This window comes from Atta colombica, unplaced genomic scaffold, assembly GCF_001594045.1.
Source record: "Atta colombica isolate Treedump-2 unplaced genomic scaffold, Acol1.0 scaffold102, whole genome shotgun sequence".
In the NCBI taxonomy this organism is placed as follows: domain Eukaryota; kingdom Metazoa; phylum Arthropoda; class Insecta; order Hymenoptera; family Formicidae; genus Atta; species Atta colombica.
The window spans coordinates 1,870,191-1,884,215 of record NW_017259187.1 but is presented as its reverse complement, the minus strand read 5'-3'; the positions used below and the strand labels follow the sequence as shown (position 1 = coordinate 1,884,215).

Genomic DNA, 14,025 nt, shown 5'->3' with positions numbered 1-14,025 from the left:
TATTTTAAAAATTAAAGAAGATATATATATATATATTCTTTATTTAAGAAAGATACTAAATAACTTAGATTGTTAGTCGCCGGTCAAATGAAATATTTTAAATTTAGTTCGATCGTATTTACTACGTGTATTATGATACTAAAATTATATTTTATAGGAAAATATCTTGCATAACAAAATATCTGAAATATAAACTTAATTCTGAAGAGTTAACTCTAAAATCATAAACTAAAATCATAACTAAATCGTAAATACGCATCAAACAATACCTTACAATAGTTTATGATTCTAGAATTAACTGAAAATAAGCAAATTGCAGTACATTTGGAAAAAAAAAAGCTTCCAGATTAACAAATAAAACTTTAAAATGAGAATGCATAGCTTATATAAGAATCGATTCGTTTTCTGTGAATCCTTGATCAATGTATGCCTCAGTTTTTTTAAGAAGATGAGAATGGAGATTTAAAGATTAGAATTATTAGATGAATGATAATCAGTTTTAGAAATATTTCATTTTACATTTAAAAATAAGCTTTAAAATAAGTCTAATTCTCTAAAGTGAACGTTAAGTAATAGCGTTTTCTCTTGGGATACACTGAGTGCAGCCTTGCATCGCACCAGTTGTGTGTAAGCACTACAGTCAGTTACACTAGAGTGGTACACACCAGCATACATTATTTCATTATTGCATTAAAATCCTGTTCCCGTTTGACTTCAATTTTCAAATGTCACACTGACTCTACACCATCCCTTTGAGATGGTGTAGCAAAATCCTATTTCATGCATAAAATTTGCAGTACACCATAGCCGTGGAAGTACACTGAGTGTTGCATTAGTGGGGGGTAGTCAAGAGAAAATATTATAAGAGATAAATTCCTTTTCATAAAAAATTATAAGATCAAAAGAAAGATCATAGCTCTTTAGAAATTTGTAGCATCATAATTATATTCTTTACTTGTTTCAATCATTTAAAAACATTAATCAATGCATATATTTGTGTGTATTAATGTTATATTTAATATTATCGCTTACAATATAAAGAATTTTCACGGCAATATTTATATATCATTTTACATATCCTCAGTGTCACTGTCCGAATCTTCTGCCATTGCCTGTCGTGCCTTCGTTTCGGCTTCAGCTTTTAAATCTGCTGGCACACGTTGATGAATTCCTTTAGTATGTGCACCAACCCAACTCATTTCCAATTCGAATTGTTTATCCTTAAGTTCATCATGGACAAGGTAGATAATACGAGCAGCTTCTTTAACTAAATCTTTACAAGTCATTTCTGATAATTTCAATTTTTCAATTTCCGTCTTAGCTGACTGTTTTGCTTTACCTGTAGATAATATCACAAAACATCAATTTCTATATGGCTAGTATTCATGGTCTATTTTTATTTCAAGATCATTTTAAGTAACATCTTGTAATACTGCTTTGTGATTGATTTATAACATTTTAAGATTGTACTTAAGTTTTAAATATAAGACTAACTTTGAATATAGGTCTACATTCCATCTTTTTTTAAAACAGACCTTTCACTTACCTACTGCACAGCCATAATAACCATATGATACTCCTGATGGGTCAATCATATACAATGTTGGACCATCTGTCTCATAAGCACTGAGCAGGACAGAGCAACCATATGGACGTACAGCAGAATATAAGGTATACGCATGCATATACATAGAAACTCTTTCGTTTAAATATTTTAATGGAATACCGACTCCATATTGTGCCCTGTAACTAGCAGCCTCTGATCTCGCAGTCTCTGCGATCTGTCTTGCATCTGATATTATACCAGAGACTGCCATACCAACGTGTTGATCTATGTTAAATATTCGTTTATTAGCACCTGGTTCATAGAGCTTCGATGTTACTATCTTTTCAATAGCAAATACTACGCCATCCTTCCCTCGTAAACCAATAACTGTCCTGTAACAAAAGATAACATACATAGGCTGATATTTATATTTAAAAACATCTTAATTATAAGTTTAAGATGTCATGAATCAATCAGAAACTTATATTCATAGTCGATTCTTATATTTAAAACTGTCTTAAATGTAGTCTTAAGATATCATAAATCAGACAGAGCTGTGTATTATCATCGTAAGATTTTACTTAAGACAATCTTGATACCAATGGACTACTGCATACAAATGAAGTGTAGGCATACGTGCATGTATTCTTTCTTATTATATATTTTAGATATTCTACATGTCGCATTGATTTTCAGTAGGACATTATTGTGCGCGAATACTATTCCAATCGATATTTATAAGACTTCATGAGGAATAATGCGAGAGAAACTTACCCTCCATTTTCTACAGCTTTATGCGCGTATTCCACTTGAAATACACGTCCGTCCGGTGAAAATTGCGAGGCGGACAAGTCGTACTAGAATGAAAGTGAGGTTAGGATTTTGAATGTCAGCCGTATTAACGTGACATTTTTGCGATCGTGTATTGAACAATGTGCAGGAATACTCACTCCTGTGCCTATAGAACTCATCTTTCAGAGAAAAAGTATAAGAAGCAACGTTAGCAGTCGAAAAATGAAAAATTGTTTATGCGTTCGATGCGTGACCAGGCGAAAATCAAACAAATCAATACCTACGGTAATCACTCGTCACCGCGTCTCGCATACGTCACCGCGACTTTGAGGTTAAGCAGCTGCGTGCTTCTAGCGTCACTTGGTGGCAGAAATTGCAAGGAAATCTACGTGGCGCCAGCGGTAATAACGAAAAGAAAGCTGTGAATTTGTCTTCAACAAAGATTGTTATAATTTTTAATACAATGACATAAATATAATGGAAGAAACCTATCACAAATTATTTCAGTTCTGTATGTATTTACATACATGGAGTGGTAAGTGAGATTCTCCGTCAAGTCTATTCGCAATTTCTTTTATATATCACTAGTCTCAGTTTTTCAAAGATAAGCAGCATTGCAAACACTGCTGAATATTGTAGCTTGTCCTTACATAAAAAGCTCTGTTTGCGTTAATTATATATTCGATTTATCTAGAAATTATTGAGAGTTGTTTGAATTAAGAAAAAATTGTCTCAAATAATGGTTGCATTCGGGTTTATTATTAAATATGCAGAATGAATACTAAAAGATTTTAAGAGATGATATTCCTCACAAAAATTCAAGACGAAAACTTGATACAATCACATATCCAAAATGAGATTCTGTATCAAAGATACAGAGTATTAAAGGAAAAATTTTGAAAACCATTCGAATTTTGATGAAATTTCATTGTATGTATATGTTTAAAGTCATTTAAGGGGTAAACTGCTGAAGACACTGCGATTTGTTGAAGTATTAATTGGACATTATTTAAGAAAATTGTATATTATAATAAGCGGTATGAAATGCATTACTGGCATTGATGAGCTTATAGGATATTAATAGGCATTATTTGGGCTTTACGTGGGCATTAGTGGGCATTATATAATTTTGATCAGCGATTTACCTCTTAGTTTCAAAATAAATCAAAATAATTCGAATGATTTTCAAAATTTTTTTTTCAAAATTTTAATACCTTGTATTTTTAAAATTATAAGCTATTCATATAATCATATGAAATTTTCGTCTTAAATTTGTGTGACAAATCATTTCTTAAAATATTTTATAGCGTACTTATTACATATACCCTGTATGCTTAGCTAGACTTAAATAATTATCTAATCGAATCATCATTGATCGACGTTGATAATCAAAATCTACATCAATTCGACCAATAATTTCTGGATTATAATTATGTGATACATTAAATTTATGCAAATTACAAACTATTTTCATATACTGACCATATTGAATCACATTAGTTATATTATCTATATTGTTAATTATGTATGATAATTCTGTTTAATTCTATATATTTAATTACTTCTATTTAATAATTCAATAACACAGAGTCAATAATATAAATTAATAATGATATATATGCGTATGTGTATATATATATATAGGGCAATAATATAATCAGTAAAATTAAATGATTTTCTTAACATATTTTTTAGAAATTTATAAAAGATGTTATCAAATAAAAATAGTTTTTTTGTATAAATACTTAATAACAACGCATATAAAATGTACGAAAGATTGTATAATGATTTTTTTAATTTTATATTTTCTCTTTGTATAAAATCAAAGTTATAAAATGTAATTTATAATAACTCTAAAAATAATCTTTATTTTCTTATTAATAAATGAATTATTAATATAAATAAATTAATAATAATTAATAAATTCTTATTATGTTTTTACCATTTTTCGTATAAGTTATCATCGAACAAGTATAATTCCAATTATGGCAATAAAAAAAAATAATTTTTGCAAAAGATTAATAATTCTAAAAAATATGTTTATATAAAATATTATTTTGTTGTGCGATTTATATAGCTTATCTAAGAGAAAATAAGAATTATGGAATGTTTGATAAATATTTATAAGTAACATTATCGTTTTTCACTTTGTAAGAAATTATTTAAATTCTCTTTTTTGCAGCTATATTCTGGTGGACATTCCTCGATATTGCCATACTCAATTGCCTTCCGGAATTCTGCAATTGTCTTCTCATAATTGGATTGTGCAGGTAAACTTCTACGGAAAATGCAAATTTTATATATAGAATTTTCGCAGTAATGTTGTGCATTATTTTCTATTTGATTGTCCATGTATATGATATTTCTTTTTCAAAATATTTAATTTTAAACATTAAATAACTTCTGATTTAAGAGGAAGCACACTCAAAAGAATAAAAAAGATATTTATTTTTACGAATTTTTTTTCGAAAACTATTAATTTTATTCAAATAAGTTTTGACCAATACATTTATATTAGTGAATGTTATATAAAACTTTTAATAAAAAATATTAGCAAATAACATTGTTGGTTCTAATAGCAATAATGCTTTACAATAATGGTTACGGTTTAGTTTTATCGTAGCTTTCATTTAGTTTATTTGAAATAAAAAATCTAAAAAATTCCTGAAAAATACATTAATAGTCTTTGTCGCAAGAATTTTTTTAGAATCATAGCTTTTCTTTATATGATCAAAGTATAAACAATTTTTTATGAAAAATTGCATCTTTAAATTCTGAAATTTGCCATATTGTCAAAATTAAGAATGTCTAAAATTGCCTAAAATGACAAGGACAAAATTTATTAATATATTTCAAAATTATTGGGTTTTAAACAAACTGTGTGACAGCTATGGTTACTATAAACCGCTATTGCTATTGGTTGTAATACTTGTGTCGGCTTTATTTGTTAATATTTTTAATTAAAAATTTTATATTCACTAATATATACACACACTAATATACACACACACACACACACACACACACACACACACACACACACACACACACACACACACACACACATATATATATATATATATATACATTGATTAAAATATTTAAGTTAAGTTAAAATTAATAGTTCTCACAAAAAAATTCGTAAAAATAGACATCTTTTTAATCCTTCGATGTAAAAGTCTTTCCTTCAAAAGTGTTTAAGTGTTTTTCATGTTTATCGATAGTAATCAATAGTAAAGATTGTGTTTTTGCAAAGCTTAAAAGTACCGAGTACTTTTTTTTATACATACAATATTTAATTTAATTTTTTACAATTTTTCTTTAATATTTTGTATACATACTGCGGCATCAATTTCATTGTTTGCAAGAGCATTTCTGCTGCACTGAGATATTCTCTCGCAATATGTGGCTCTTCGCAAGCTGCTCTGTACAAACAGGTATCACCAATTAGATACCCAAGCGCTAATGCAAGCTCACCCTCCGATACAATATTTTCTGAAATTAATACAAAGTTATTAATACAAAGTTAATTAAAAACAATTGTGATTATAATTTTGAATTTTGCTACACATATTCGCCGAGCTTTTATTCCAAAGAGCCGCGACAAGAGACAGAAACAGATTAGTGTTACATTCAATATAGTCAATTGTTGCAATATCATTAACGAAAAGTATATTCAAATGAATATTAATGATTTATACATATGCATTTCGAAATTACCATCTTCTAATTCGCGTCCTTTATAACCATGTCCTATGTAGCCAGCGCCAAACACAACTGCTTTAAGCACCAAAAGTAATAGCAAATTCGAGAGATTTAAAGTCAGCACCTGTAATATCACAATTACGTTTTAATTTAATTCTGGTTATTTATTGTTAAATATTCTCATGAGATATAACTTGATTTTGAAATAAATAATATGCAAATAAAATCCATCTTAAGCCATTTAAATAATATACGATTTTATTATACTCATTTGTAAACATCAGCTAACAATTGTAAAGCATAATTTATATTATTGAATAAAAAAATTATGATATTGATCTAATGTTACTTGACGTTTACTGGGTCTGAATTTCAGTTTAATAAAAAGATTTATTTAATTTAAATTTGACACTGATGTTGAAAAAACATTATTTTCCATTTGTTCTTCACACATTTAATCGTCAGGAGCTATCTGAACAATAGCAGAACAATAAATCATTATGATGTTAAAATGATTCCAAAATGATCATTAAAAGTCATTTTTCAATCATTTCCAATTCATTTTAATATTATTTTGATATTATCGTGACTTGTTCTACTTAGATAATACCATATTTTCGTAATTTTTTATATAATGATGCATAATTTTTATTACCTGACTGCTGGTCGTCGATCTTTGCACTAATTCCTTTGCGATCTCAGCCAGCATAGACCCAGTATATTTTTTATCATTAGTTCTTTTGTAAGGCTCTCGAATGTCGACTGTATGAGCGCATACGCCGTAGGTTACCAGTGCGATCAACACAAATACTCTCGCGTTAATTATCATTTTTCTTGATGATATACGTTGATGATATAATTAATAAGTTTTCAGCAGATAATCGTAAATCTTAATTATCGCTTAAATTGCTACTATTATTTTCAATTTATTCCGGAGAAGTGTAGAATTTCTTTATTCTCTCGCGATATCTCAGATTTGTTATATTTTGAATTGACTAATATCTTGGATCCTCGAAATATATGTCTTTGTCAATCAAGTCAAAGTACTAACGAAAGTTGTTAAACTTGTTAAACTAAACCTTTAACTCAAACTTTTAAAGTCGAAATAACGTCGCGATCTGCATGGAAGTACTTTTATATTAGACACGCACATTGCTTTCTTGGTAAAACATGAAGTAGTTTTATCTGCGTCTATCTGCGCTTGCAGTTAGTAACTGTCATCTTCTGATTTTCTCCATTGTGACGATAAACCACGCAATCGTTAATGATACTCATTAGTCACTCTCCAGCTCTTCGCCGTACTCGTGCACTTTCCTCGTGGGTTGACGGAAATAAGCGGTGAAAGCACGTCATTTATAAACTTTTACTCGAATAAAATATCCAGATAGAATTAAATGCACTCGTTTGAATTCGTTCGACCAATTGATCATTTTAATGATCTCTTGCATGTTTTGATAGAATTAATATTATTAGCACTTGCTAGACAATTGGACGTTTGATTCTTGGAGCGAAAATTCGCGCAATTACTGCTCCGTGAAAATATATTTGCAACGATCTTGCAAAACATCATTATTACGAATTAAAAATGTTGAAATATTTAAAAGTATTGAAAGTGAGAAACACTACTCAACTTTGATATTTTCACGGAAAAATTTCGATAATATAAAACAATGAGCAAAATGATAGGAAAAGCGACGGAGCGATCATCTTCGTGGATCGTCTAGGTTGGAACTGCGAATTATCGATCGAATATTTGCGAATATTACAGTAGAATTCGCGAGCTTCATATATCAGAACTCTGTTTTGTTATATTCTCGAAACACTCCCAGAGAACTATCATTTTTTCTCGTAGACAGAATACTTAATTTACGAACTTGTAACATGAACTGTTGGGCGTAATCACAGGGTCTATAGACTCTTTCATTAAATATGCATCAGCAGTGTGCACTTTACGTGAGTAATTCGTCTATGGAGGATCAAGTTGCTCAAATATGCACCCGCCCTAGACGGACAGTCGGGACGGAAAAACAAGCCGGCAAAAAAACGAGGAAAATGTTGAGGGAAAATAAAGTTTTCGTTGCATACTTAATGTGAGATCCGAGCTCCTGCGAAGCCCATTAATAGTCGCCGCCGTGCCCTGCTATTTTCGTTTCGTCACGTCCTCTCATATATCTTCCTTTCCGTATAATGCACCTCCTCCTACATCTCTTATTCATTGCGGTCGTCTCTGCGCACGTGCAGAAATTACAGAATTTGCATCTTACGTTTTGAAGGATCGCTTTTTTTATACGCAATGATATGCTTTAATGTGAAGTAATATTACTTTGATCGCTCGATAGATTTCCAATAATAGAATAAAATACTAGAATAGAATAAAAATTCAAATTAACTCCGCGGATCGTAAAACACAAATATAATGCAATGAGATGATATTGTATATAGAAATAATATACAATTGAACAAAATAATATTAGCACGTTAAAATACATCTATAAACGTTAATTAACTTCTTTATCTATAGATCTTTATAAAAATTGAAAATTATTGGAACAATAAAACAATGAAGAGATATTTATTTCGTACTATTTTAGTTCGTACTATTTATGTATAATATGATTGATAATAATTATTCGACTATTTTATGAATGATTTTTTCTATTTGTATATTGAAACGATAAAACGAATTGCAATTCTCGCATAAATAGAATATTGAATTAGAAGTTTTTAGTAATTTTTATCAATATTAATTTTTTTATATAAATAAGTATGTTCTTTTTATTATAAATAACATAATTTTATTAACAGGCATGTCACTTACGAATTACTATTTCGTCTTCATTTAAAGCTATTCATTGCGTAGAACATATATATAAATCATTGATCTCTTTAGAGCTTAAAAATCGATATCGATTTTCCGTTTTTTAAATTTTTTAAATTACTCATAATGCTGTGATCAATATAATTGTATATTTTTTGTTAGAAAACATATTAGACTGAAAGCTATTTTTTTATGATATCAGAATAAAACATTAAAAATTTTTTTTATAATACAAATTAAAGATATGCGTTTATATGTATAAGTAGAAGAATATACAAATATGAGATTAAATGATTAAATATATTTCACACAGATGTAATATATAAATCTAAAATTAATTTCATTGATTGAATTCATTGATTGATTTAGTTTATCGATTCAAAGAAATCAAGAAATAAAATCGATTTGATTATGATATTTTATAATTTCATACCCTCCTCCTTTCCTCCCCTTTCTTCCTTATTAGATAGAACTCCCGGTTGAAAAAATAGAATGACCGGTAATAATGTGTAATGGCGATCGGACTCGACACATGATGATCATTAGCGATCTTGTTTCAAGAGCTGACAAGTTGTAGCAACTGCAGTCATATGCCACGTATGTTATTTTCGTACTCTGGAATGTCAGATTCAAAAGATTCCAAGAGAAACATGAGTCATAGAACTGTAACTAACTGCAAAATGAGGATACGATACTAAATATGAAACTGCAATCAGAAGCTTTGTAACGCAAACAAATTTTCTCCAAAGTGTTATATAGTGTATACTTCGAATATTTTTTTGCTGAATACGATGACATAGAATTTGAGTAACATAACAGGATTTTGAGTAAATTTTTAAATAAATTTTAGTACAATTTAATGTCCTAAAAAAATACAATTTAAGATTTCTTTCAAATACATTTTTTTTTTAATTTAGGTATCGTAGATTTTATTTGGAAACGAGGTTTTGTTTTGCAATAAAAAGTGTTAAAAATGTCATTTTATCTTAATTTACCCAAAAACCTGACACGAAAATTCTGTTAATGGCATTCTGTTAGTCAGCGTAATAAGATCTTCGAAGTCTATAATATGGCATTTTGAAGAGAATTTGATCTTTTGATCTGTTATATAACATCATGACATAGATTGATTTTATCTTTTTTAATACATTTGAGGAAAATAATTAATTAATTATTATCTAAAAAGAAAATTACTATAAAGAAGAAACAAGAATATTATATGAAAAAAACATGTATTTTGGTCTCGCTTATTAACACTCAAGGCGTCATGCAGATTGCCTTAACACGAAAGCGTGTACCATAGTTAATGACTACACAATTCTGAAATACATAATCATCAACGTAACAAAGCAAATAAATTTGCTTTCTAGGATACTGTTTAACATTAGAGAATTTTAATATCTAATTCGTCTATTAAACTAACAACATATTTTATTGGTTGATTAAGATAATAATATTCACTGATATAAAATAAATTTCATATTTGAAAATTGAATCTTATCCTTAGAAATATAATCCAAAATATACCTAGTTTCAACTATATATCAAATGGCATCGATATATCGGAATATAAGATTTTTGTCAATAAATTAATCAATAAGTTACTAGAATTCATATTTATCTGAAAATTTAATCTTGTGCTTGGAATTATGATCTAATACGTAGTTTTGGTAATGTATCGATACATTACGATACATTATTAGGATTTAAGTCAATAAATAGAACTATAAATTATCCACATAGCAGTTTTAAAAAAAATTTAGAAAGAATTTAGTTGTATGTCATTAATTTTGAGTTTATTTTCAGATACAAAAAGAATTCTTTTTCTGAAAAGTTCTAAAAAAATTTTTTTTGTACTTGAAAACAAACTTAAAATTTATGACATGCAACTGAAGTCTTTTTGAACTTTCTGTGAACAATATTTATATTTGTATCAAAATTTAATCTTGTTCTTGTAATATGATGCAAGATCGATAGTTTCAATATCGATGTATCGATATATCAAAATATTGGAATTTTAATCAATAAGTAAATTAATAAATTATCGATATTTATATTTGCATAATTTAAATTTGTTTTTGAAAATATAATCCAAGATATACATATGTATTATATAATACATAATATATATAATTTCGACAATATAGTATTATTATATTAAAATATTGGGATTATGTCAATAATTAAATCAATAAATTACCAATGTTTATATATTTGCTGAAAATTAAATCTAATTCTTGAAAATGTAATCCAAGATATATATATATATATATATATATATATATACTTTCGGCAATATAGTATCACTATATTAAAATCGGAATTTATGGCAATATATCAATCAATAAGATATTCATTGTATTACCTTGATAAGTAGTTTTTCACCAATGTTAACAGTACACATATAATTATAGCAATATATAAATCACATAAATCAGCAGGAAAACAAATTTGATGATGAATACTTTGTCCTTTTGAATTGACTACAAATGAGAAGTCGTAACGATATTCCTGATTTATTTTCCTTTTTCCGTTTTTTTTTTATTTTTACAGATTATATCTCTCCTTTCTTCGTAGTTTACACGAATACCTGTAAATACTGAAAATAAAGTTGTAACAAGCATCTGTCTCAGAATGCATTATGTTGAATCATGAAAGAATCTTCAATCGTTTCTGGAAATCTTATGGAAAACAGCACTGTCAAGACAAGCGTGAAATTCCTTTTATAAATTACGTTTTTATTTTTATTTTTCGCGATTTATATTTTCGTAACATTTCTAAAATCTTTTGAAATAATTAATTATGACTCACTTGCTTAAACAGAATATTAGAAATAGGATTAATTATTTGCTGAAAATTTCGAGTAATTTCTCAGTAATGCATAATAATTGTTTATTTCGAGCTTTCTATGTTACTTCTTGCTTGACTGATCTCACCTGTTGAAATATTCATGTATTCTCACGATATTTTCTCACTTCTGGAATTCCACCTCTTCCGCGTCTTCCATGCAAGGATTTGTCAGTTCGCAACATAGATTCAAAAATTACATGAAAAGAACTATTTTGAAAAAGTATCTAAAAATTTAGCTAGACACAGATCTGAAAATAATTTTGTTGGCTTATCAAAATAATTACGTCACGTGTTATTCAAAAACGAGACAAGAAGTCTTAGATTGTACCAATGTTATTTTGATTTTAAGCGAAGCTTAAAACTCTCTCTATCTTTCTCATTTTTTCGGCTTTAAAGAAAAAAAAGTAAACTAGAATTTTAAGCCTCACTTAAAGTCAAAGTAACGTTAGTGCGATTGGATTTTAAAGACACCTACTTTAAGATGTCTTAAAGACATATTTTAAAAGACATCTTAAAAATGTCTAAAAGACATCTTAAAAATGTCTAAAAGACATCTTAAAAATGTCTAAAAGACATTTTCGAAACGTTTTACATCTCGATTTTGAACTTTGTTGTCTAAGGTAAGACGCTAAAACGGATTGCTAGAATTAAAACTTTTTGCAATATTATTTATCATATTAATAAATACTGAGTTTCCTACATAATTATTTTGATAGCTCAATAAAATTATTTTTAGCCTATTATCTTGCTAAATTTTTAGATACTTCAGTAAAATTTATTCTTTTCATATGATTATCTAAATACCACAGCAGAGCCTGCAAAGCGTTAAAAAATACTTTTATACACTTTTTAGCACTTTTTTAATGCTTTATAATCATTGTGTGCTACTTGAATACATATGTGAAGTATTAGGGTGATAATAAAAGTATTCACTGCTGTGTAAGTAGTTGTTGTATACATATTCTCTGAAATTCTTCGAGTGAATCTATTTATCTCAATTTGAAGAATGAAATCTCACTCTTAAAAATCGAATCATTCGAAAACAATCTTTTTAAAGACTCAATTTAAAGGCTCAATTTTCATTTTTTAGAATGGAATTCTACTCCAAAGAATTTAGAAAATAAGAAAAAGGTAAACCTTTACATTAAGGAACCTGTTCGATGATCTTGATCTTGACATATGTTATAAAAGCGAAAGTATTGATCAATTTTTCCTTATAAATTAAACTGTCTCTTAGTATATATCTATTTATATATTTAAGATATTTAGATCTTCGTTTTAAATGACTTCTTAAATGACTCCTTTCTGTCAAGGGAAATGAAAGTTGGACGCTCTGAAGAGATAGGATGAAACTCGCTTCGCGTGGAAATCGTGTGCCTCTAATATTTATATTTACTGACATTTTATTTTATTTTTAGAACTTATATCTATGTGTAGAAGAACATGAAAAAATGCAGTGAGTGAGTGTAATGTACATTATTATATAAAGCCTCTCATTTTAAAACTTGGCTATCTCCGTAATTTCAATTTTATAATTAAAAAAATAGGAGGAGATGGGGTGAGAATTGCTTTGCGTGGAAAGTCCTGCGGTATATGCAGAAAATAATGAAATTTTGAAAATGAATTTTATAAATATATCTCGAAAATTATAAGAGATTAATTTAATAAGGAAAAATTGATCAGTATCTTCTCCTCTATAACATATATCAAGGTTAAAGTGGAAGAGGTGTTCTCTACAGAAATACTGATATAATTTGCAATTCTATCCGCATAAGTGCTTTAATAGACAAAGAATAAAGTAATGATAACAATAAAATTTTTTCTCCTTTTTGCATTTACGTAATATTTCATAAAATTTATTTCATTTTGATATATTTGATTAAAAAGAAGAAAAAATTACATTGACATATTAAAAATGCTGCATGCAAATAAAAATGTTAAAAATATAAGTAATAATATGTTTATTATTTTTACATTTAAATATAATAAATTTTATAAAATTAAATTGTTTTATATTTTTACATTCGTATTAATAAATAATAAAAAGTTATGTTGGAATTCACATAAATTTTCGAACTATATTACATATTTTTATTCATATTTTTATGATTATCTTAAAATAGTAATTACAATTTTAAATAAAATAGTATGCCTTAATATTGAGAATAAATCGCTTGCATGCAAAGGTTCCCTCTGTCGTAGCAGTTTGCAAACGAATGGCAATAAAGAATATATGAGACTCTCATGGTCAATATATTTAACTATCGATTGATGTTAAAAATAACATTAAATACATTTTCGATATCATATTATT

General features: G+C 27.8%; 2 protein-coding genes across 2 annotated transcripts; both read right to left on the bottom strand.

The window, feature by feature from the left end:
• Positions 1-993: 993 nt before the first annotated feature.
• On the bottom strand, positions 994-2,663 carry LOC108687425 (proteasome subunit alpha type-3). The gene is made up of 4 exons (XM_018193181.1): positions 2,497-2,663; positions 2,321-2,403; positions 1,547-1,938; positions 994-1,339 (listed from the first exon to the last, which is right to left on the bottom strand). The coding sequence occupies exons 1-4, from the start codon at positions 2,515-2,517 to the stop codon at positions 1,071-1,073; spliced, it is 765 nt and encodes a 254-aa protein (XP_018048670.1). The 5' UTR covers positions 2,518-2,663; the 3' UTR covers positions 994-1,070.
• A 1,743-nt stretch (positions 2,664-4,406) lies between these two features.
• On the bottom strand, positions 4,407-6,872 carry LOC108687995. Its single transcript, XM_018194048.1, has 4 exons — positions 6,699-6,872; positions 6,059-6,167; positions 5,680-5,833; positions 4,407-4,616 (listed from the first exon to the last, which is right to left on the bottom strand). Exons 1-4 carry the CDS (start codon positions 6,870-6,872, stop codon positions 4,472-4,474), a joined length of 582 nt encoding a protein of 193 aa, XP_018049537.1. The 3' UTR covers positions 4,407-4,471.
• Between the last annotated feature and the right edge of the window lie 7,153 nt (positions 6,873-14,025).

Excerpts from the sequence above, each read along its gene's own strand:
- LOC108687995 (XM_018194048.1), bottom strand. The coding sequence starts at position 6,872 with ATGATAATTAACGCGAGAGTATTTGTGTTGATCGCACTGGTAACCTAC. Across the intron at positions 5,834-6,058 it reads AGGACGCGAATTAGAAGATG|AAAATATTGTATCGGAGGGT; the intron begins GTAATTTCGAAA and ends TATTAATTTCAG. Across the intron at positions 4,617-5,679 it reads ACAATGAAATTGATGCCGCA|AAGTTTACCTGCACAATCCA; the intron begins GTATGTATACAA and ends CATTTTCCGTAG.
- LOC108687425 (XM_018193181.1), bottom strand. The coding sequence starts at position 2,517 with ATGAGTTCTATAGGCACAGGA. Across the intron at positions 2,404-2,496 it reads TGAGTTCTATAGGCACAGGA|TACGACTTGTCCGCCTCGCA; the intron begins GTGAGTATTCCT and ends CTTTCATTCTAG. Across the intron at positions 1,340-1,546 it reads TTATTATGGCTGTGCAGTAG|GTAAAGCAAAACAGTCAGCT; the intron begins GTAAGTGAAAGG and ends TATTATCTACAG.